We start from the raw sequence: 24,667 nt of genomic DNA on the forward strand, positions 1-24,667 counted from the left end.
GAAATACCATAAAGGCTGCTAATTCCTTAGAACTTGCTGTTGATTAGTAAATTGCCAGCACGATGAGGTAATTTTTCATCGTTCTAAATGGCCTTAATTAAAATCACCAGTCTGATTCTTTCAAGCCAAATTCGCATCTGAGAATCCCTAATCATGATGGAGTTCACTTAGCATGGTGTAAATTAGCAAATTAGCATCTGTGCTCACATTACATGGAGCAGGACGTTGAGCGTGGGCTGAAAAAGATGCCGTGCTACTCATGAAGTGATCAAAGTGGGAGTTTAATATCCGTTCATGTTTAATTCAAGTTCCCCCGACAACGGGCGCGGAAATAACGTCATCTGTTCGAGATGATGCTTCGTGTTGTGTGCTTGTTTTATATATTTTTCTGATATGGCATGCAGATGATATTTGATGACGTTACTGATGATTAAATTCATTCGTCTTGTATCCACGCTTTTTTATTTTGGAAGTGTTGTACTTATGGATTTTATATTCTAATATTATACATCCAATACATCTTTAAAGGGGGGATAGCGTTTGCATTTAGGAACTCATGTTTTTGCTATTACTGACAAAGCTGATGCCACTCTAATGCTATCTCGCTGGCACTTCTTTTTACAGTACTGTCAATTTGTTGTTTTTCTATAAACCAGTTTAAGTACCTTTAAAAATATCTTTAGTAAAACCGATCTACATTTTTTAAGGAAACAGGGTAAAATCTGGGGTGTTTTGTGCTCCTGGGCAGTTATGTGCTTTGCTCAGCTTGTATTCCAGCCTGTGAGGTGTTGACATGATGAATATATTCTCTGTTTTTCCTTTCATGCTGAAGGTGTTCCAGGCCCCCCAGGCTATGGTAAGATGGGAGCCCCTGGTCCCGTTGGCCAGCAGGGTGTCCCTGGGATCCCAGGCCCTCCTGGACAGCAGGGTTCCAAAGGAAAAGATGGCCGCTGTAATCCCGCAGACTGTATGAGCCATCCAGTAGAATACAGCCCCAAGGGCCCATCTGTCAAGGGCCCCTGGTAAAGGGCTACAGGGGATGGAGGAAAGGGGCAGGGGGGCTGAAGCAAAAAGACTACAAGGAGAAGAAAGAAAGCCAAACACCGTGACCCAAAGTTATTAAGTCTGACCACAAGATGGAATATAGGCACTGCCTTTGTTGTTGAATAGCTAGATTTACCCTCACCGATTTCTTCTATAGTTCTGAGCAAACATCTGCGATTTCTTTCTAAGGGCCTCGCTGGAACTGAGACCTGCAAAGATACACCGGCAGCACATTTTTATTGCATCATTGTTGTTCCCCCGCGAAAGCCAATTCGTTGCTTTTATTTCCTGCTCTTATTTTTGGTCTTGCCTCTTTTTTTCCGTTTTCCTCGCTGTGTTTTATTCCTTTTGTATATTTTCAAACAACCCAGGAGAGGTGACAAGAATCACAATCTGCAGTTTCTTCTTCTTCTTTTCTTTAAGATTCTGGTCTCGGCTGTTGTTTTTCTTTTTTTTTTCTACTCTTTTTTATACCTTTTCTTTGTCTAAATCTGTAGGAAGAGAATACACACAATTATGTTAGCACTGCTGCCATCTCTCATATCTCTGTTCCTTTCTGACACAATCCCGTTCTGAGTGCATCCCATGCATTTCTAATATCCTGTCTTGGTGCTTGAGGTGTGAAGAAACACAGTTGAATTTGACTTTTAAGAGAAAATTCCCTAGAAATGTTTTCCAGTTCTATAGAAACAGATGTCAAAAACTTACATTCAAGGAGTATCTGATGGATTGACTGTTTTGTATATATTTATTTTTTATATATATATATGGTGGCTTTTTATATACTTTCAAATGTTTTGATAAAAAGTATGGCTAGCCCCTTGTTTTTTTTTTATTGTCAATGGTTATCCAGCAATAAAAAGTGCCAAAAAAAGGGATTTTCTTTCTAAGGTCGATAAGCTTTCAAAATGGAATAATGTGTGCAGGAAAAAAAACAGCTTATTTATAAAAAAAAATACTTTTACACAGAAGACACATTGGATTTTGTAATTATGTTGGTAAAGTTCATTTTGTGTCCTCTTTTAATGCCAATATGTTTGGAAATGCAACCACTTTAAAACATTTCCTTCCATTTTGTACTTCAAAGTAGCGGCAAAAGCCATCTGTGTGCTTCACTCTGCCCAGATTTAAGAAGAAGCGGAAAACATGAGCAGCAATTGGGCCCATTTACCACAGGTACTGTAATCCAAGCACAACCACCAAACCCTCACAATCACATAAGGATAACAACATATTCTGAAAAAGCCTCACAAAGTGCTTTTGCAGTGCTACATGTTACTGTATTTTGGGGCTTTATCTGTTATTTTATCATTTTTTTGGTTTTGTTTTTTTATATCTGGAACTCTGTGAAGCTGTGGTCAGACTTTAGTTTTCCACAAAATAACCCAAGGGGAATGTTAAACTGAATTAAATTGCTTTTCAAAAAAAAGCGTGGTATCATGTGGTCATCATTGTCAACCCTTGTGTTGAGGTGTATACTCAGACTGTTTTTCCCCTTTGTAGTCAGTCAGTGAATCCATGCAGTTGTTTGGTGTCTTTTTGTTCTGCTTTTCTTTATAATTGCCTTCTCCCGCTGTAGTTCTTAACTTGTCATTACACTGACCAGTTGGGTTAGGACTTGTAGGAGGAGGAGGTTGTGGTAGATAAATGGGTTTAACACAGTATAAATGTTTGACGTACGTGTGAAAACCTAAATGGAAATACATATGAGTCAAAAACAGAGTTGTAGTCTTCTCTCAGGAGGTCAATCCCATTGTATGTGTCCCAGATATGCTTTACTGTAACAGCAGTGTGTTTGTGATCACACTGAAAAATGAAGCGGATGCCGATCATATGCTTTCCTGACGGTATTCAATGGTGTATTAAACTCGTCCTTTAATGGATTCATAACTTTATCATTTTTAACACCATCTCCAACACCATTGGTTGAAATACAGTCTCAAACCATGACAGCGCCATATTTTACTGATAGAAATGTAGATACTTGTTGTACCTTGTAACAGCAGTCTGGCGAGGAAGGAGCGGCTAGCAGGTCCAGCAAGCGTGTGGTGTGGGGGTTAGCCAAATAACCCGAAGCCAGTCGGTTAAATCCAATAACAGACCTTTATTCGCTGTCAGCAACATTACACCTTATGAGCCAGGTCTCCACGGCTGTACTCGTCCGTGCATACATGCGCGGAGATTGGTATCGCCGGCGCCAGCCTGTTACAACAGTATGGTTTCTTTTGAGAAAAGAACATGAGCAGCATGGAATGGCTGCCGCTAACAACACACACCCACTAGGAGACTCCCACAGCTATTACAATAGTAGGGCAACCCCCCCAGTGGTGCTATAACCCAAAAGGGTTGTTACAACCTCTCGTGATCTGCTCCTCTCCTGACCCTGCTCTTTTGACCTCAGCTTGTCCAGTTTCCGTAGATTATTATTATTATTACTACACACAACACACTATGCCGAGATATGCCAGATTTTTGGGCTAATAAATATTTGGGAACTGAGCTGTGCAAATATGCTATTTTATGCATCTCAAATGGTGCTATTTATTTTTTCTTTTTACCCTTTTCAACTACAAAAATGGGTATGTGATTTGCTACAGGTTGCTAGTAATAAGGTGCTTCAAAATATATATTGTTCATACAGTAGCTTGAGTTAGCTGTCTTTTTTTATGCTCGAATATTCACAGGTCAGTGTTAAGTAGCTTAACAAGTGAAATAGACTAGACTGAAGATGAGTGAGGAAACAGCCAACATCCAAAGGAAAACTTTCAGAAAACCTGGAGAAATATTGGTCAAGACCACTTAAAAAACATACCAGAAAGTCTGGCTGTTTTAGATCAAAATGGAAGCAAACCGAAGGATCATTCAAGACTTTTGCACGGTACTGTAGCAACTGTGACGTTGCCCGCCGTTTTTGGACATACTTGCCACCAAGTTGGTTTTGGGCTCAGAAGCAACCAGAAGTGGAAAAAAAAAAGAAAGAAAGAAAGAAAAGGGTGGGTTGCTATGCTAACAGCTAATACTAATAGCAACGCACAGACACACATCTGTTATTATAACTAGTAAAATACTAGAATGTCATTCATTAGAAGTGAAGCGTAGAATTGTTGGATGGTTCATACTATCAGCAAGTCATATTAGTCAGAAAAATCACTAAAAATGCGCCAAATGGTTCGCTTCAGTTATCGAATTAGTGGATTAAGACTACAATAGCAAACACTAACTGGCTACAGGAGTTGAAGCACTTGTCAGCCTACAGCGTCACCATCCAGCTGGATGGACAAAAAAAACCCACCACACACAATCATGTTGAGGTACAAGTTGACACAAAGCAGAAAAATATAAAAAAAAGACAAAAGTTGTTCTGTTTTTCTTTTTGGTTTTTTTTTTGGGTTTTTTTATCAGGTTTATGTATAATGCTACAAAGTTGAGCATGTAAGCACGCAAGTCTGTGGAGATTTCAGTCCACTTTTTAGCCAGCCACAAGAGGAACTTGTTTGCAACTTCTGTTGGCTTTTTTGTTTTTAGCTTTGGAGGCTGTACCTTGATCTAACACAAGACTTTCAATAGAGAAACTGAGGTTTGTGCACTCTGTCACACTGAAATGTTGATAATGTTGAATTATTATTCCTAAGACTTTAGAAAAAAATAGACCGACTCACAATGTTAAAATGTTAGACATCCCCGAATGCTTCTCACAGTTCTTTCTATCTTTTTCCCCAGGCACAAAGCTATGACATCGCAAAAGCAACTGACCTGTCAGTTGCAAATACTGCCCTTGAGCAATTTTGAATCTGATGTGTGCAGTCTAGTAGTGCTGAATGGTTGCAACTTTTTGCCTCGGTAGTGCAAGATTATTAAAAGATGCTGAGCGTATGCAGCTTAGGACGCATGGGAGTTTATTTACATGCATACATGAGTGCTCTTAAAGATTTGGACGAGGACAAATATCAAGAAAAACGAATTGAAATAGATCATTTTCCATTCCCAACATGATACAGAAGAACATTGGCTCTTAGAAAAGGTTCCTCTTTATTAGTCTGGGATTGCCTGAACAGCCAGCAAACAACTTTATTTATTTATTTTTTTTACAGATGATTATATATAAAGAACAATAAATAGCTTCTTTTGATGAAAATAAGTTGTCGTTAAAGCACTGACCTCCCATGGAAAGTTGACAGTGGCACAGAAAGCACATTAGGATCGTTAACTGATTTGCTCTGAGGAGGAGTCATTATTTCTGTAGGAACTCCTTATTACTCACTGATTTCATTAACACAGGATTTTTGTTGGTGCATATCGTAACCCATTCCTTTTCCTCTACATAATAATCAACACACATTTACAAAGATTTACAGCACTGCATTGTGGGAGATGGGAGTGCCCATCGGGATATGCTGTTGCCAGGCAACAAGAAGAAGAGATAAAGCTAGTCGTTAGTTTCTAAAACGAGACTTGGGTTGAAAGCGGGGGATTGGGAAGGGAGGGCAGTGTACACATGAGGTAAATCAGGGATCTCACTCAAGCCTACAAATGAAAAAGACTACATTTTACAATGCGGTACAGTACTGAGTGGAAACTGGGGCTGCAATCATTTATTAGTCAGGTTTTCGGGGTACACTTTTAAGGCAACGGGTGTGATGTTGCAAAAGAGGCAGGGTGTTAAAACTTCAAAACATTCCTCTGACAAAATATTGCATATGGAAAAAAAAACAAAAACATTTAAAGTGACCAAACAAGGAAAAAGCATCCTTCACCACATTTGGTTTAGCTCCTTTCAGCTCATAGAAAAAAAAAGAGATGTAATATAAAATCTGTTCCTCTTTCACTGCTTGAGCAGGACTGGGATATTTGGACGGCGCTGACACTGACATCCAAAAAAACCACTTGAGATTTCAGACGGATGTGGGTGGCTGTGAGCTGCTGTTGTCATGGTGATGTGGAGGATTAAGATCATGATGTCCCACCAGTCAAAACTTCAGGTTGTCAGTTCTAGGAAGGAGCGGTGGGGGGGGGGGGGCTACACATGCAGTCAATGTACTATTATTGTCCCCCCCCCCACCTCTCGTTCTTGATGTTGCCCGGCTTGAGAAGAGTGGTCTCTCGCCTTTTTTTCCTTGCCTCGCTCCCTCTCTCCCAGGTGCTGTGATCTGCTTATGGGGAGACGGGGCCTCTAAACATTGGGTCCTTTGATCGTTCCCGCCTCCTGTAGTCTCGGTGAGGTGTAAGCAGACGCGGCCAGGCACATCGCTGCCTCGCAGAATCCCGGGAGACCCGGCGGACCCGACTTACCGGGGCGACCGGCCTCTCCAGGTGTTCCCTGAGGTCCTCTCTCTCCGGGCCTACCGTCCCGAGCCACTCCATCGATACCGGGGGGGCCTGCAGAGTGACAGAGTTTAACATCAAATGGGATTTAACTGATTTCGAGGGGTCAAAAAGATTAACTGCACCAAATTTCATTCTAAGGGTTGGAAACCCCATTCTGGACTTGGATTACATGTGTGTACTGTATGCATGCATATATTTAAGTTGTGTGCATGTGTGCACACAGAAGTGTGTTTCCCTGTATTTGAATTAGCGTGTGCTGTTGCAAGCCTATTACATTCTCATTCAAGAGCATCTGTTAAATTACTGGAGTTAATGATGCCTTTAAAATGCCTTTCAGCAAGCTCTCCTGTGGAGAGAGCAGTAATGCCAGGTCCTTCAGTTGCTTGCAGTACCTTTCTTCTTCTTCTTATCTGTGTTCATGAAAAAAACTTTGTGGAAGGACTACTTACTACAATGCCCCAAGAAAAGATTGTTACACTCGACTGAGGTATAAAAGCTAGGTTGAATGTAGGCAAAGTGCAATTGAGACACACTTTGTGAGGACACGTTGATGTACATGTGACTTAAATGTCCACTGAAGCTTCTCTTCTTCTTTAGAGATCAACAAAATCCATGTGGAGGGATGAAGAGACACATCTGAGCTCATACACAGGTTCTGACTTTACTGCATTTGATTGTATTGCTGTGTCACATGCACACTGCACTTTTTTTTAAAGGCTGTCCACAATCTTAAAATTTCTTGATATCACAAGTGAATCCATTAAGGTACGTTTATGCAGCAGCTGTGTTGACTTCTGGCCCAGTCACCAGAATATTACTATTCAAAAATTCTTCATGCCACTGGCACTTCCACTTGCATTTTAAAATTTGAACATGAGAGTATGCTGTAAACAAGAAGTTTTTTTTGTTTTTTTTATAAGAAAGTTTTAGGTGGCGATGTCACTAGATTTTGTGGTTCTGCCCCCAGATTGCAGTGACAGTGAGTAGTATGTGACTTGCACAGTTTTTAGTGGCATTCTGCTGAGGCCCAGCCATGATGGAGGTGGAATTACACAGATTTCACAGATCCTGTGATATCATGTAATTTACCTCAGCTTAACACAACTTAACTCCTTATAAAAGTGCGTTTTTCCTCCCCACTGTCGCCAAGTGCATGTTCCTGGGGGGTTGTCTGATTGTCAGGGTTTTCTCTGTATTACTGGAGGGCCTTTAACCCTATAATAAAAAGTGCCCTGAGCTGACAGTGTTTGTGATTTAAAACTTCATGAAATAAACGGAATTGAATCAAATTGAACTGAATTGCACAAAATCTTACCTTACAGGTTCATTTAGAAGGCTTCAAGTCTTACCTTGTATTCCTGGAGCTCCAGGTGGTCCTGGGTGAGGTCTACCTGGATCTCCTCTCACTCCCTTTGGACCTCTTTTTCCTGAGGTAGATGAAAGACCAAAAAGGTGTTTAATGCCTGAGAAGTTAAACTTCAGATATTCCAATATGCAAAAGTACTAATGTTTAGTTTTACCCTTAAGCCCTGTGTTTCCAATTTGCCCAGGTGCTCCAATAATGCCGGGGATGCCGCGGGCACCAGGTAAGCCATGTGGTCCCTGAGGCCCAGATGCCCCTGGAGGTCCAGGGGGTCCGGGAGGCCCCATTACACCTGCACCACCAAGCACAGCCCTCTTGGCGCTTACTGCCACGGCTGCTAGCCTCTCTGTAACAGAAGAGAGGGCATCATCATTTTGATTAATTGATCTTTGATGTTTCCTCAGGAGATTAAAGCAGGTCTAGACGCTCACCCTGCATCATCTTCAGCACAACCTCAACAATATGCTGGTCAGATGCATCACGTCCCTGAGAGAGGAGGAGAACACTGAGCACTGACTAAACACTGATTGGTGTTCTGTCTGTATGTGTCTGTGATTAAGAGTGGAACTGGACTCACTGGTGGTCCCTGAATGCCCGGCATACCGGGTACTCCTCGTTCTCCATTAAGGCCCCTAGGACCGGGCAGCCCCAGTGGTCCCTGGTCTCCTGGTTTGCCAGGATCTCCAGTGGGTCCATTGTGTCCAGTGTCACCCCTGATTCCTTGCTGTGAAGAAAAAAGAGAATCAACCCAGTGAGGCCCAACACATCATGAATAATGAGAATTAACTCTTATAATTAATACCATAGGCTTTGGGTTACAGAGTTAAAGGTCAGGGTTGGCTTATAGAAAGGTGGATATGAGTAGGGAAAGAATGAAGCAAAACAAGTCCATCCATGCAGTCAGATTTCCACTCGTTGTAACTCTCACCTGTCCTTTGGGCCCAGGTTCGCCAGACAAACCCTGTCACAGCAAAGACAGAAAGTCATTTTCCGCATTCATCATTTCCATCCATCATTTGCGCCTCGGAGACACTCACTGAGCAATAATTCAAGGATGAATATTGTAAATGAACATCTAAAAATGCAGCTTCAAAGACCCAAATGTGCATCATTGCTTCACTGTCATGTAAATAGCTTATTTGCCATCTGGATTATAATGGGGATTTGTATGCAAATTTGAAAAAAAAAAAACAGACATCCTCTTCTTCTTCTTAACTTTGGTAACGCTTCCAACATTTTCTTGTATATAACTCTCTGCTTTGATGCCTCCAGAACCAAATGTTTAAACCTTTTTTTTGTTTTTTTATCTAAAGCCTAAAAGTTGCATTTATTTATTTCCTTTTCAAACTTGGAAACTTTTTGTGGTCCTTATGGCAACAAAAACCACCAACAACTTTAAAGCAGCTTTAGTCTGTGCTGGAACAAATGTACACGTTTTTACCTTTTCGCCTTTTTCGCCGGCCAATCCCTCGACTCCGGGGTCACCCTAAAAGCGACAGAGAGGTAACGAAGAATAAGGGGAATGAAAAAAGCTCTTGAAAGTATTCTTAAGTACAGAGCCAGTGGTGCAGTTTAAAAGAGGTGCTACTCACAATGCCCCCCTTTGACCCGACTTTTCCTTGGAAGCCCTGGCAGGAGAGACGGAGTAAATGTAAATGTGGACAAATGTAAACTGGATTATCCTCAGAAAAACAAGGATTCAATACTGATTGAAACCAGCGACACCAGAGACCACAAACTAAGAAAGATGTTGCCTCATTTCTAAAACAAGGAACATGATTATGCCTAGATTATCATTTATATTGCTTCACTCATTCAAGGGTTTCACTGTGGGGGGTTCGCTTTCTATTAGTGAGTAAACACTGCCCCCAATATGCAGCTTTGTGTAACTGCATTATCACAAAGTCCACAGACCTTGTCTCCCTTTGTTCCACTGAGACCCTGGGCGCCAGGCACACCGATGGGCCCTCTCTCTCCTTTGCTTCCCTGTGAGGAGAAAACAGAAGCTCTGCTGCATGATGTGTTTGAAGTAAAGAGCGCGTTATGAAGTCTGAAAAGACACGGTGCAGCTTACAGGCTTGCCGGCTGCTCCCTGTGGCCCAACTGGTCCTCGCTCCCCTCTGTCACCCTGCGGACATCAGGTGAGGTGAGTAAGCAGCAGTTTACTAGTGTTTTAATGTGATATTCATGGTTTGTACCTTAGGTCCAGGGATTCCTTGCATACCAGGCTCACCAGGAATACCAGGCTCACCCTGAGAAAGTGAGAAAGTACAATTATTTACTATATGCTATAGCTTTTAACTGTTTTTCTACTTTGCTATGAACACCATCCAGAGTAAGCATCTGGGTAGACACCAGGTACTAACCAGATACTTACTCTGGATGGCATTACTTTGGCCTCCAGTAACACTGTGAGGAATATAAGCCAGGATATATCCCTCAATGTGCATATTAAACACTACATGAATGTCTCAAAGACATAAGGGCCCACATGACCTCTAATTTCTAGTCTCCGTCTGCTATCTTACAATATAAAGACTGTTGAGGCGCCTGTTGTTGCGATTTGGTGCTATATTAAAAGAAAACTGAAATTCAAATTGAACACAAAGGAGAGGAACAATCATATGTTTACCAAAGGTCCAGGGGGCCCAGACAAGCCGACGTGACCTCTAGGTCCAGGTTCCCCCTAGAAAGAGAATATTATAAAAGAAAGGCACACATTACAAGAACATGAAAACCTGTTATGCTCATTTCCACATCATTTTTATTCATGGGCTCTATTAGAGAAAATGTACACGATTCACAGTCCAACATAGGGCGGGGGGGTTAAATCTTCTTAGTTCATCCAGAGTCTGAAACAAGTTGTTGTAGTTCCCCTCCCTTTATGCATCTCTCAGACAAAAGATTTAAAAAGCAGGTGGCTGGGGCTTCTCTTCTCACTGCCAGAGCTGTGTGTCTAAAATGGCAATGTTAGTAATATCCACTCTCACTGACATATGGAGACGAGAGTGGAAGCACTGTCTGGAAACTTGGTGTTTAGAGGAGTCTGAAGTCTAAGCTTTGGCTCACAGGGAATTCATGTACATACCCCGGGCTGCATTATCTGAAACTTGCAGTATGAACATGTAGAAGGCATACCTTTGCTCCAGGTCCACCTTTAGCTCCTGGGCTGCCGGGTAATCCCTGAAGATGGAATAAACAATGCTGAAAACAGTCCTAATCAAAGCTACATATCTGCACATCAGACACGTTTCAGGAAAGCAAGCGTGAAATGCACATGGCTACGTAGGCGTCGGCAGTTGGCGGTAATAATGCAGTTTGATATAATGATAATGATAAAAATAGGCTTGTGGTGTGATTGCCACAGTTGTAGACCTTGCAGTGATTTTATGTGTGTGTGTGTGGTTGCTCTATCACAGTTTGACATAAAGCAGGCTAAGTTGCAGTGTATGAGTTTTAGGGAGTGTTAGTGTCACTGCAGTGACCGCGCAGCATCTCATGCAGTGCACATCTCATGCTCCATTACCCGTTAGTCAGAACGGCACGCGCACAAACACACAGTTATGTCTACCCACTGGTCTGATTGTGATAAATTGCTTGCGGTTGAAGAGAGAATGCTATTTTCAAGGTGCTTTTTATTCTAAAGCAGCATGGGTCACGGGGTCACTGTTAACCTGGATGACTGCCCAGAAAACAAAACACGCCGAAATTTTACACGCCGCTTCAAGCTGGTTTCCCTTGTCTGTGTTCTGGCTTTGTTGAATTCAAGAGAAGAACAGATTGCCCTTCTACGTGGTCTGAGTGACAATGACTGTTTATTTGCATGTGCTTTTTTTTTTGGTGGCGTTGTCGAACAGTTTTCCGACAAAACACGCACGCCCCCGTCGAATGATCACTCACCGCTGCTCCCTGAGGACCAGGAGGACCGGGCATCCCGGCCTGACCAGGGCCACCCTGCATAAATGAGAGCAGAGAAGAATAAATTAATGTTTTTTTTGTTTTTTTTTTACCTCCGATTGAAGTTACTCATCATTATCACTGCTGGCACACGCTTACCTTGATTCCAGGAATGCCAGGTGTGCCATCTTTTCCATCAATACCCGGCAGACCCTGAAAAAGCAGGCAGATGAGTCAGTGGACTTCATTTGGCACACCTTGCCAAGCACCTCCACAACTGTGGCCTGAAAAAACAAAAGTGCGTTCACTCACATTCTCTCCCTTTTTGCCAACTGCACCCTGTGGGCCCTGGATACCTCGGCTGCCCTGCAGAAGATAAACAAATCAGCCTCAGTAGAGCCACGGTGCACATCAGTATCGCTGCCTCCATTCAAGCTCTGAAATAGTTTTGTTTTTTTTGTTTTTTTTTTTTACACACACCACTGCCTTGACAAAAAAAAAAAAAACTTTCAGGGAAACCACTACAAGAGTCACCCACTTTGTCTCCTTTATCGCCTGGCTCTCCAGGTGGTCCACGAGGTCCTTCCTCACCCTGAAAAGAAAAGAGCAGACTCACAGTTGCCTTAGTGCATTCAGTGTGTGAATATACCTCTTTATATGAGTAGCTGAATTTGTATTTGTGTGTCTTTAGGTGTGTGCGTTCTTACAGGTGGCCCAGGAGGTCCTACTGGTCCGCCGATGCCCTTGTACCCACCAGGGCCCTGAGGGAAAACAACAAAGTGCCATCAATCTGTTCGGATCAGAGAGGGAGCTAAGTCGCGGTAGCCTACCACTCATTGTGATAAAGGGATAATTAGAGCTTAACTCACTTCTTTAATGGGAGCTACACAGACAGCCAGGCACTCTTGCTTTGGCACTAAGCCGGGGTGCTAACTTGGCTAACGTGGCTAATGTTAACAGTAAGACGGATGGCTACAGCGGATCATTAACTACAGATGGAGGCACCGTGGACCCAGACAACCCCAACTCATTAGAGAGGGAGAGAGATTTGTGTTAGCATCATTTCCATATGTCCCCATTGCTGGTAATGGATGATGTTTGTAGAGTGGGGGCAAGTCTGGCTGTGCCTCCTTGGTGCTCATCTAAGAATGAGAGCAGCCTTGTACTCAGAGAGAGAGAAAGAGGGAGAAAAACAAAAAGCCAATATGCTTTTTTTATGTGACTGCGATAAACTGAGTGTAGTACTCACTGGTTCTCCTTTGGGACCCATCATTCCTGGATAACCACTCAGACCCATGGGACCCTTAGAAGAGAAGCAAACTATGGTAAGACAGACACCCTTGTCCACAAGAAATGGCTATTTGAGATGATACTATGTAGATTATAATATGAAAATTATAAATATTCAATTATCATCATACCGAAGGTCCTGGGATGCCCTGCTCCCCAGAGATGCCAACTTCTCCCTTGGGGCCCTAATGAAGAACAAAAAAAGATTAATAATAATAATAATAATAATAATCAGTATGTGCTTCACCCTGTAGCATACGTGCCTGGAAGCAATTGTGAAACCTTCAAAGACCTTTAACCAAGCCACGGATTTCATTTAGTTTTGTGTCTATATGTTTGACTTGCAAACATTTACCTAAAAATCTCATTGAAACCAGTTTCTGATGTTTGCATGTTTGGTGTGTGAGTGGTTTGGGGGCCTATCGATGAACCGCAGCCTGCTCACACCATCCTCTGGTGGTCTTTAGCACCTGAAGCAATTCAATCAGCGCATAATGGGTTTGCCAAGACTGTTAAAGGGGCGGAAGCGAAGGCTCGATGGCACTCTTGTGCCGGGATAAGTCGGGATAAGCTTAGCATAAAGACTGAAATCTTGGGAAAACAGGGAATAATAGTCAAAGCGCCAATTGTTACTCCCCGAAAGCACGACTTGTTTTTGCATATCCAGAAGGCCACGGATTAAACAAACATAATCAGGGAGATTTTCGCGTTACTGGGAGGATTTAGGAACTCTAGTGCCAAGCTAGATGCTCAGCTCAACAATAAGCTAAGCTGGCCTAATTGTTTCCCTGCTGAAGTTACACACTTTTCATCAACACTCAGTTTAGCCTGAGCAGTCTATTAGCCTGCCCTTTGAATGATGCGACCCCTGAACTGGACACTTCAAACCATTTGTTTATATGCCAATAAAGAAATATTATTTTTGCTGGGTTTCCAGAATCTTGCTCGCCATCCTCAGCAGGTTCATTAAGTTCTTGGTTTTTTTTTCGCACTTTAAAGATAAATCTGATAGTCTTACTCCATCTTTTGTATCACGTGGGCATCAGCGATACAGCAAACCCTGTTGGTATCCATTTAAACAACTGGTGAGGATGTAAACAGCTATCATTGTGTTTTAGAAGAAAAGAGAGCAACCTTGAGCCAGGCAGCTCCTTTAAAATACTGGTCGGCCTCGGAGGAGCGCTTGCTTGATGCGTTGAGTGTTTTGAGCATCTAAAGCAAGCGCTGCCAGAAAGCTCCTTGTGTGGGAAGATCAGAGGCTAATTCCTGGGGCTTGGCTAGCCGCTCCCTTGGAGCCCACAGTGTGCTCATTAGCTCTGCTTAATACAGCGAGGTGAGAGGCCCGCGCTAACCCTGACTCTCTCATCCAACTCTTCATGTACCTGGCTCCTCACCACCCCTTTCATCTGGCTTGCTGCGTGCTGACTCCAGAGCCAGGGCCAGGCCTGACTAATCGCAGCCAGATTAATGCCAGTCATGTGCCTCAGGGGGCTTCATTAGAGCTAATCCTTGCCTCCCCTTGGTCCTGTACGGTGGGTGAGTGTGCAAAAGCGACTGTACGGCATGTACCCGTATGGGTGTCTGAGTGCACGCGAATATCCTCTCAAGCAGAGATTGTAGCAGCTCACCGGTCTTCCAATGCTGCCAGGATCTCCGAGAGCACCGGCACGTCCTTTGTGTCCCTAGAGGGGAAACAATTAGGCAGGATGGTGTCATAATAATTTGGTAATGCGAAACGATCACTGATGCCCGAAACAGACAGATTACTCACCTTGACTCCCTGCAGTCCCTGCGGGCCTTTAGGTCCTGCTGGGCAGTTGAGAGGACACTGGGAAGAGATAGTGAGAAGGATATGCAGTGTATGGGTTATAAAATGTGAAGTTGTGTCAGAATAGATTTGCAAGAAGGGAGGAATCTTAAGATCTTACCTCGAAATCTGCACTACCCTCTTCTCCAACAATAAACTTGCCTGGAGGACCCTAAGCAAACAGACAGATACATGGATGAGCAAAGTCACCCAGTCACAGTTGGCAGACAGTTGCGTCTACTACCCTCCCAAGCTGAGCCAGCACTCTCTCCCTCTTTCACTCCATCTATCCCTCCCCTACCCCCTCTGTTTATAGATTGAGTTAGAAAGTTAAAGTATCTCTACAGGTGCTGATGTATTTCTGCAACAGCCAGATGAGACAGCCCACTGATCTAATGGGGGTTTATTTACCCTAGGACAGCACTAAAGCTAAACAAATACACTCCCCTGGGCTGGGAACATCACTCTCAATGAAGCACCCCCCTCCCCTTCTTGGAATCAGAGAGATGCACACAGGAGAGTTCATACGCCGCTGGAAAATGACTTAAAAGCATACCTCTTAAAACTGTTTTTAGTGCATCACCACTTAGTGTCTGTTGGGACTTGTTCAAGCAGCAGTCATCTCTGGCTGCGCTTGGTGTTTTGTTACCATTCGGCGCATTAAAAACACACACGCACACATTAACTGTGTGCTGGATAGAGCATGCATTTAGCATGGCATCAGCAGTATGTCCTTGCCTGTGATCCCATTCAGTCATTTCAGTCAGCAACAATTAGACTGATGAAAATGTACGCTTGATTAAGCCTAATGAACTCCCGGTAGCTTATTTATTAAGTTTTTACAGCTGATCTCACCAGTCTCAGTGCCTTCATGTATTGTTTGCTGTGACATCCTTTCTGTGGATTAACTTTGAGTACATTCAAGCAGCGCTTTGGTGCTTATGTGTAATGGAATTGGGATGAGGCAGTGGCGTTGTGAATGTTTGTCCTCTAGAGCGCTATAAACTGTTCTGCAAGTAAATAATACATTTATAAAATAATTCATGTTCAAACAGGTATTATTTTTTATGTTAATGTAACATTTACTAATATCAGCCTAAAAAGAATGTTTTTATCTTTGTTCCATCAGCACTATTTATATTTGGAACCTCACCACACATGCTAAGGAGGCCTAACAGCATATAGCGTAGCAGCAAGACCAGAGCAGGCATCAACAATAGAGAACGTGACGCTGAATAAGTCAGAAAATAGCATAAAATAGAGGCACTATTGTAGAAGTAGATGTTAGGCCCAATGCGGCTTGCAAAAGCAGCATCAACTTTATGCCGGTTGGAGCAGCTTAAATAGCATGCCCTACATCAGACTTGCTAATAGGATGCACAGGTGAGCATCAGCTGATGTGGCAGGCATTGAGACCAGTTGACATGCTGAGATTGCTGTCTGAAGCAATGCTTCAGTTAATGGTTGTTGCTTATGCTATCTTTCCAGATTTCTAATTGCTTAATGGATCTACAACAACAAGGAAACCTACATATGACACACTAGTGTATGGGTTTTTTTTAAACAGGCTTTTCAAAAGGTGGTTTTGTGTTTAGCTCGAGGATCTTTGTGACATAGAGTCAGAAAGAAAGATGACAATTCATACGATTTTTCCTCGCAATTACCGGCTTGCCCGGAGGTCCAGGAAGTCCTGGAGGTCCCGGTGGTCCAAGGATACCCTAAATGTTTGTGAGGAGAGAAAGAAATTGTGACTAAGAGCTTCTGAGAAGTTACAAAGGCCCCCATAATAAACCAAAGCTGGAGTTTTGTTACCTTTGGTCCAGTTGGTCCGATCTCACCAGGGAGACCAATTGGCCCTGGAATACCCTATACAGGACAGTTATGTTAGTGAGCGTGACAAACAAAATGATATGTACTTATCCCACCAGAGACAAATTATTGCCACACTTTAAAGAGTTGAAGGCATAACTGCACAATACCAGAGAAGCTACTTACAGCCAGTCCTGGAAGGCCAGGTCCCTGTGTGGACAAAAGCGACAAGGGGTTAAATTACTGTGTAACAAGTGGCACCAATCCATCAGAGTATCAATTAATGTTTCCAAAAGCCAATTAAAAACAAATGCAAGAATTCAGTAATGCGTGTGTACAATGTCAGTGCAGGTTAAATAGTGCTCAGGAACAAAGACACAGAACACAATCAGTCTGTGTTTGCTGTGTCTTTTGCTTGGAATTAATTATAAACAAAGTAATTAAGTAAGTAAGCCTTCTTGGAGGAAGAACAGCCCACAGGGCTGGATCTCCTGTCTGTGGAGCGTAAGACAGCTGGGTGTACAGCACAGCCCCCAGACAGTACGCCTGTTAACGCTAAATAACGGATTAACTAATAGTGTTGTGCTCAAGCATGACATTGAATGACTCTGGACTTACAAAGATGTGCAATAGATGGACATCGACCACCACCTAGTGGCGAAAGACTGTGCTACAGCTGATGCTTCATGATCGCTTGTGTGGAATGGCTGAATCTAATGACAATATGGAGTGTGACTCCTTTATTAAGGATTGCATATATAGAGATCAGGCTCGTGTCAGCTGCAGAAATCCTACAGCACATTTGGATAAACTGAACCCAAATTGGGGCACAGCTGGTCAGGCATTCATGCATGACCAAAAAGGCACTAAGGAGGTTGCCTTAAAAAACCAGCTGTGTTCCAATATGTTTGTTAGAGAACTGAGCAGGCTCGAAAAGAATGGCTAATTCAGTCAATCATAACTCATTTCTTAAGTATCCCGAGAGCCCTATGAGATAATGTTAGCCAATTAGTCATGCATCATTTTATATTAATATACAGAGAGCACAGTTACTCAAGCACTGAACTTCAATACAGCCTTACATGAATGTACTTGTATATTATGAAACTATTCTATTCTAATCTCTATCTGATAGTTATGTTCTTGGGGAATTTCTAGGTTTCAAACTGCTTACTGGATCTACAATAACAAGATCCAGTAAGCAGTTAGAAATCAGTTAGAAAGCCAGATATTTCACGTCTCTCGAATACATGCATAACAGATTAAATAGAGATATTAGAAAAAAGTGTTATCTAAACATTTTGACATTTTGAGTAAATTGCATGGCTGCCTCATAAAATAATATAAGAGATGAGTTGTTTCCTTTCCATCACTGGGTAGTGTTTCGAGTGGTGCCAATCATAATACATATTAAATACTGGGTATCACTTATTCATCACTCAGAGTAACTGAACAGAAAAAAATGAAATGAATGATATATAGGAGCCACATGAAAAGCCTTTTGGCTTTGCATATAACTAGTGGCAGAGCAACCTCTGAAGGCTGAAAATCTTTAGTGCCAAAAACTGCAGTTTCTCACACGACCACTTAAAGCAAGCCAGCCCTCGTGGACTCCCATGTTAAAATATTTCTGTGACATAAACTGCAACACAACCACTGTTGTGGCTGGCCTCGTCGATTCCTCCTGTGCATTTCTGGCTGCTTTTTCAACACATTTTCTGAATGAATCAGTGAGAGTATAATAATAATTTCCTCATTATAAGATGATGATCATAGCCTCCATATGCGGAATTACAGATGTAAACAAATCCTAAAGGGAGATCGCTAAAATTATTGGAATCAATGTGAAGAATCGGAAAAACACGACGACCACAAGAAAGATCAGGAACCCATGAAGGGGAAAAAAAACACCAAGATGTGACCACAAGTTAATTAATATATAATGCCCAATGTTGCAAGCTGGCAATGGCCACTTAAGCAGATTATATCTGCTTTACAAAGATTTCCCACAGCAATATAAATAAGCTTCAAGGGGTAAGCTATTCAGTTTCTCTTTGAATAGGCTGTGTCTTAATACCTGGAATTGGCATTCTGTTTTCCCACAGTGAATTAGAAATGCACCTGTTAACCACACAGAGTCATGAGTCCCTATCTGCTACTCTCTCTGTCTAAAACAAAAAGGAGAAATGGTTTCATAGGATGGGAAAGTCAAAACCTCAGGGTTGTAAAATGCAAAGAAATAAGTGATGGTGTCTGTTTGTTGTGTACAGTTTATGATGCTACATTGTAACTTCAGTTGTCAGAAAACTAGAGTTGACATTTTGTATATTAAGTTCTTTAAAATGTTTCCAAAAACCAAAAAAAGTGACAGTTAAAAACTGATTTACTCACAGGAGTTCCAGGCTCACCAGTTGGACCTGGTTGACCCTGCAAACAACAGAAATCAGTAACATATCTGTGATGGTTAACTGTTGTAATGTTACACATATAGATGATAATGACAATATCTTTTTGAAATGAAAACAGCACACCAGGATGAATGAAAGAAAGTCCTTAACAAGACAGCGATTCTCACACTTTCCCCCTGCAAGCAGGAGTTCAACGTCATTCTCAACATCACAGTGACAGGGCATAGGGAACATTACCCAGAGATTTTTCCACCAGCAGCACAAACAGATTTCACACAGAACAGCAGCACAATTGTGATTTTGCACTAATAATCTTTTTAGGTTAAGGTTTAGACACTTGCCTTTGGTCCAGGTCTCCCGATAGGACCTCGGTCACCCTTTGCTCCAATCAAACCCTGGAGGCAGACAGAAAGAAATGAAATCGGGCAGATGTGCTATGCAGTATATACTGAAAACTGTCACAAATGAAACATAATTAAGATCACAAGAGGGTTAACCTCACATTTAATCAAAGTTGACTTGGTTCAGGTAAGTAATTGGGAAACAAACCTGAGACTGAGATTCCGGGGCAGATTACTGGCTTAACCTCTGAGGAATGCCTGGTTGTGTGTGTGTGTGTGTGTGTGTGCTTCTGTTAGCATGTGACTGTTTGGCACTGATGCTCAAGTTCCGTCTGAAGCAGCAACTCACATTGAAAAAGCTAGGACACAGTTATATACGAGTCTCTGTCTCTGCACAATGGCAGTGGTTAGGACTTGCAATGCCATAATAATATGGCTCTTATTTTATAGTTAAAACAAACATACATGAGCAAAACAACTAATGTGTAGTATATAGACCAGATTAACGTCATCAACACCTACTAATATTCTAAGCTCTCATGTAAACTGATCTATTCCAATGACAATTGGACAAACTCCACTCTCAATAGGTTTCATGTTCTCTGTGGAAAGCTGGGGAAAAACCTGGTGTAAATATGTAGGAAAAATAATAGTATTAACCAGCCCCTTTCAGCACTGTTAAAACAGATACCTGGACAAGAAAATGAATAATCTGTGAGGTACAACAGAGTCAAGAAGCTTTCTGGTTTCTTTTTACAGACCACTTGTAGTGCGTATTTTATTATCTAGTCATATTTTAGCGTGATGTGGTTACATGGAGGTAAACATATTAAAAGCAAAGAAGAGGGATTGAGTTTGTTGAAGTTGAAATGTAGTCCTAAAACTTCTGGTAATAGCTTTGAACCTGATATCCTGGCTACAAAACACTGACCTCTGGGTGCTCAGACTGTGCTATCACAAACAGAGCATGTTGTAAAGATCATCCAGGATATAGGACGACAAACAAGACTGAGCCTCTAGTGCAGGGATGTTAAACTTATTTTACATCGCAGGCCACAAACAACCCGTTTTGCTCTTACATGGGCCGGATCAGTGAAGCTACCCTTTCTGTCAATGTAGAGAAATGTAACTACACATTTAATCAATGAATATCTTAATATAAGAAAAAGAAGCAGAATTTCAGCAGTATGTCTCATTTTTTCTTCGTGATAAAGAAACGCTGCTGTTAGTAATGAAAGAAACCTGTCAGCATGACTCTTTGGCCTTGAGTTGTAACAAGTAAATGCACAAAATTACAGAAATCTATCATTTAATTACTTTGGTATCGTATGAATGGCCATAGAGAGGTGTTTGTCTGAAGGAAAAGCTGTAAAACTTGTGAAAATACGTTTCAAAATTGAAGTTCAAAATCTGGAAGCAATATTTTTAAAAGTTTTTCTCCTTTTTTCATTCTCTCTTGCACACAGTTTACTTACATCAATGCCATTCTCTCCGGGTGATCCATCAGGACCTGCCTCTCCTGGCTCTCCCTTTTGCCCCTACAGCAAAAAAACATACCGTGTTGCCGTCAAGAAAACCGTGTTCAAGTAAATCACAAGTTAAAGTTGCTGCAAAATTAAACCGTGACAGTATAGACTTACTGGTGGGCCAGGTGACCCGGGACGTCCTTTCTCTCCCTGCAGATAGACAAAGGGCATGCGTTAACCCGACGAAACATACAGTATATGCCATGGTTACACCTTTGTGTTCACAACTGTATCATATTCATCACCTAAATGCCTTTCACTGCTATGCATCACCTCATAGAAATGAATTTAGGAAGATTTATCACGCCGCAAATTTCACGAGACAGCATGAGAAAAATGTGCCACATAAATATATACTGTACTGAGCACAGAGAGGCACACGGGCAGATGTTAATCACTTGCTCCAGTGTTGACATTATAAGCAATCTTTAGATGGACTCTGAAGTGTGTCTACACTGGCTGCGTTTTCTATCAGGCTTTGATCCCACTGTTAAGCCTTTGGATGAGTGAGCAAAGAGTGACAGGTTTAATAACACGCTAGACTGACACCGTTTATTGATAGATAAAGAGCTTTTTAAAAATAGGTTTTTTTGGCTAAAATGCTAATAAAAAAAGAGACTTTTTACATTTGATTTGGTATTGAGCCATAAAGCATGCTATCTCCACACTGCTCTACAGCAGCTTCTGTTTCCAACACATTTACACAACTTTGCCTGTTGTTAACCCTTTGAGTAACTCGCACATATCACGTTACTGTGACCCAAACTCGGGTCTGAGGCAAGGATCTCTTCTCAAAGACCCCTCTCTCTGCTGGGAACAGAGCTCTTTTGTGCCGGTGTTTTCATTTGCAGCGCTCTCTGCTGGTATGACTTCAGTACTGCGCCACACCTCCTGATTTGGTATTTCTCCAGTACAATGAGGATCTTTGTGGGAAAACCTATTTGGCAAACCTGTGTGGATACTCACATCAATGCCATCTGACCCAGGAGTGCCAGAGGGGCCGGGTGGGCCTGGCGGGCCCGGAGGTCCAGGTGGACCCCTCTGAAACACAGACAGAGAGGAAAAAGGTCAAACAGCAACATTTATTAATTCACACTGTGCAGTAGCCTGTAGCAACAATCAGGATGCAGTATCATTGTGGAATATATAACTAACAGATCTTAAATATATATTATAATATCGTAGTGGATATTAATTTTCATGGATTTTTATAAAAATGAAAACACATTTGATGTATGTTTTATTTATCCCAAATGAGGAAATATAACCTAACCCTCCATCATAGAACCAAATACCGGAGTGGTTACTGCAGGTTAAGGTGGGCAACTCTGAAAGCCGAATGAGTTTAACATGGAGCATTGTAACAAAAATAACGTGATAAAACTGGCATCTTTGAGGAGGTAAACACAAAGGATCGAGGAGGAATGTGGGAGGAAGGGCTAAAAGACTGGCACTGTTTACCCCCACCCCACCCACCCCCCTCCTTCTCCATCCTACTGCCTATCTTGAACAACATTTTATTGCAAGGGTCAGTCCATCAAGTGATAAAAGAATAAATCCAACTTTGAATTCTTCAGGTGTTAAAACCCTCCAAACAAAACACAGAATGATCCTTGAAAGCGAAAACTCCTGTAAGTCCAGAAGATAACGTGTAGGTGTCTGTTTGAATAACAGCTTTCACGCTCAGTGGACAAAGTTTGTGTGTCGGTGTCAGTGCACACTGACTTTTTTTTTTCTTAAATCTGGCATGGCTGCAAAGATTTGACCCCCAAAAACTGAAAAAATAAATCCCATTATTCTTGGTTAAATAGTGCTCCTCTTGACCCCTGTAAAGGTAGCCTAGGTATTGATGAATCCGTGCCTTAAAAAAGAGGGGGCGCCGTGGTTAGAAAGACCTAAGAGTCCATGTACGATAAGGGTGATCCATGAAAGATCCACAAGATAGCTTCCACCCCTGAAAATCATTTTCTTCTACATTCATTCTATAAAGCTGGGTACTCATCACACTTATATCCTTGCTTCCATGCTGTGGTTATTTAATCCCTTCATCCAGCCCAAGATGGCACGAAACCTACAAGATCACCTCAAGATATCCATAGCCGACTGGACCCTTACCGAGGGCCCTTACCCCCTGAACCCTTGAGCCCCGATCAGGTTTTGAGCTCCTCTGTGCCACTCACCACTTGAGCCAAAGCCAGGCACAAGGTCTGCAGAATAACCCAGGTCTTCAGCAAGGCAGAGAGAGCAGCCATGGTCCCTCTCCCCTGTACGTCTCTCCTCGCTTCAGCAAATCCTCTCTTCTAGAGCCTCTTTCTGCTCCCTTACTCCTCTCAAGGCCGGCACAGTGCAGAGCTGGTGGAGCAAAGCTGTCCGAGAAGAAGGAGGAGGAGGGGAGGTCGGGGGTGCTGTGTGCACAGCCCACAGGATGGATGGCAAGTTGAAGAGGGTGGGGAGGGAGTAGGGCAAAGAGCGTAAGAGAGGTGTTGTCCAGCCCCCAGTGCTGGCCCCTGGAAGCAGAAGAAAAATTCTCTGTCTCAGGCTCAACAGTGTAAAAACACACACATACACACATGTAGTTTCTAAATCCTGTTGGGCAGGATTTACCAAACTTCCCAAATTTGGGGGGAGCTGAGCAGTTAACGAAACTGGAGTGTAATCGCAAGCATTTCATCAACTTCCTCCCTTATTCACGTCTTGCCTTTTGTTTTGTTTTCTTGCACTGTACTAAAATAACCTTAGAAAAAAACGTAAATGGATGTGATTCAGTGAGTGAGGAGGCACTGGTGACTTTCAAGCTTGTTCACAAAAATGGGTGTCTGCATCTTCTTTGCTAACAGAAGGGATGAGCGAGCACTTCCAAATAGTGCACCTGATCACCAAGCAAACAGTCACTTACTGACATCTAGTGGTCATTAAGCAAAGAGCACGTTCGCTCCCACACTAATCCAAAGTGGCCTCTAAAAACAAGTAAAACTGTGAAAAATGACCTCACAGTGACCCCTATAGTACAGAGATTTTATTACACCGGCGTTAGCCTCTGTGGCCACTAGATGGCAGCAAAGACACATCAAGAGATGCCAGTGTGCAGGTTTGACGGCCTCTAAGGTCTCCATCAACAGGGCATTATATTTGCTGTCCTCTGTGATAATTAAGACAGTACTGAGTATGCTGAGAGGAAACGCATTTATTAGTGAATTGAGATCCATTACACTTTGCAGGGGATCTCAACACACCCCCACGAACAATAAATTAGGGAAAACATCTCAGTGGTGGCTTTTGTGCTGGATTTGTTTTTCCCATTTCCATTTGCGAACCTATCACTCGCTAAATCAAAATTAATTGGTATTACATTTTTCATACTTTACTCAAAGGATTAACTCTAAACTACGTCATGCTGAAACCCCCCCCAAAACCCACCAAAAAACACTATTAAAAAGAATAATTAAAACGCAACATGCAGAAAGCCTACATTTGAGTGTTTATGTATAATACATTTTATACTTGTCTTTTGTGTCAAAACAACTTCAATGTCAGCTTTTTTCTTTTAGAATATAAAGTTATTCAATACAAGAGAAAAAAAGGGTTCAACTGGCTTCTTAAGTCAGAAAAGGATTGCAAAATATTACGCGGTTTTCTTCTTTCTGCATTTCATTTGATGCTAATACTGTACATTCGTGAAATAAGCCAGATTATTATGAAGATATAATATAAGGTGTGTGCTTTTGTAGTCATATCTAAAAAGAGTGCACCGAATCTTCCTTTTTTCAGGGGCCATGAGCAGGCATTGTGCAGGCAGCAGCCCTCTGCTTCATTATGCCTTTGTGAAGTGTTAACTTCAATGGCACCTCTCCCACAAA

The 24,667-nt window shown here is 42.2% G+C and overlaps 1 protein-coding gene across 1 annotated transcript; it reads right to left on the minus strand.

The window, feature by feature from the left end:
• Positions 1-4,937: 4,937 nt before the first annotated feature.
• Positions 4,938-23,240, minus strand: LOC135932380 (collagen alpha-2(IX) chain-like). The gene is made up of 32 exons (XM_065469852.1): positions 22,991-23,240; positions 21,777-21,851; positions 20,925-20,960; positions 20,760-20,822; positions 19,285-19,338; positions 18,927-18,962; positions 16,722-16,745; positions 16,539-16,592; positions 16,391-16,444; positions 14,848-14,898; positions 14,691-14,747; positions 14,548-14,601; positions 13,051-13,104; positions 12,879-12,932; positions 12,337-12,390; positions 12,168-12,221; positions 11,942-11,995; positions 11,789-11,842; positions 11,633-11,686; positions 10,871-10,915; positions 10,365-10,418; positions 9,931-9,984; positions 9,807-9,860; positions 9,647-9,718; positions 9,325-9,360; positions 9,174-9,218; positions 8,661-8,693; positions 8,310-8,456; positions 8,164-8,218; positions 7,890-8,078; positions 7,719-7,796; positions 4,938-6,420 (listed from the first exon to the last, which is right to left on the minus strand). Exons 1-32 carry the CDS (start codon positions 23,060-23,062, stop codon positions 6,215-6,217), a joined length of 2,076 nt encoding a protein of 691 aa, XP_065325924.1. The 5' UTR covers positions 23,063-23,240; the 3' UTR covers positions 4,938-6,214.
• Positions 23,241-24,667: the final 1,427 nt, after the last annotated feature.

The sequence above is a fragment of the Pelmatolapia mariae genome, unplaced genomic scaffold (assembly GCF_036321145.2).
Source record: "Pelmatolapia mariae isolate MD_Pm_ZW unplaced genomic scaffold, Pm_UMD_F_2 NODE_ptg000622l+_length_28392_cov_1, whole genome shotgun sequence".
Lineage (NCBI taxonomy): Eukaryota > Metazoa > Chordata > Actinopteri > Cichliformes > Cichlidae > Pelmatolapia > Pelmatolapia mariae.

Coding starts and splice junctions, on each gene's coding strand:
- LOC135932380 (XM_065469852.1), bottom strand. CDS start 23,062: ATGGCTGCTCTCTCTGCCTTGCTGAAGACCTGGGTTATTCTGCAGACC. Junction 16,445..16,538: donor TCGGACCAACTGGACCAAAG/GTAACAAAACTC, acceptor ACAAACATTTAG/GGTATCCTTGGACCACCGGG. Junction 12,222..12,336: donor TAGGACCTCCTGGGCCACCT/GTAAGAACGCAC, acceptor TTTTCTTTTCAG/GGTGAGGAAGGACCTCGTGG.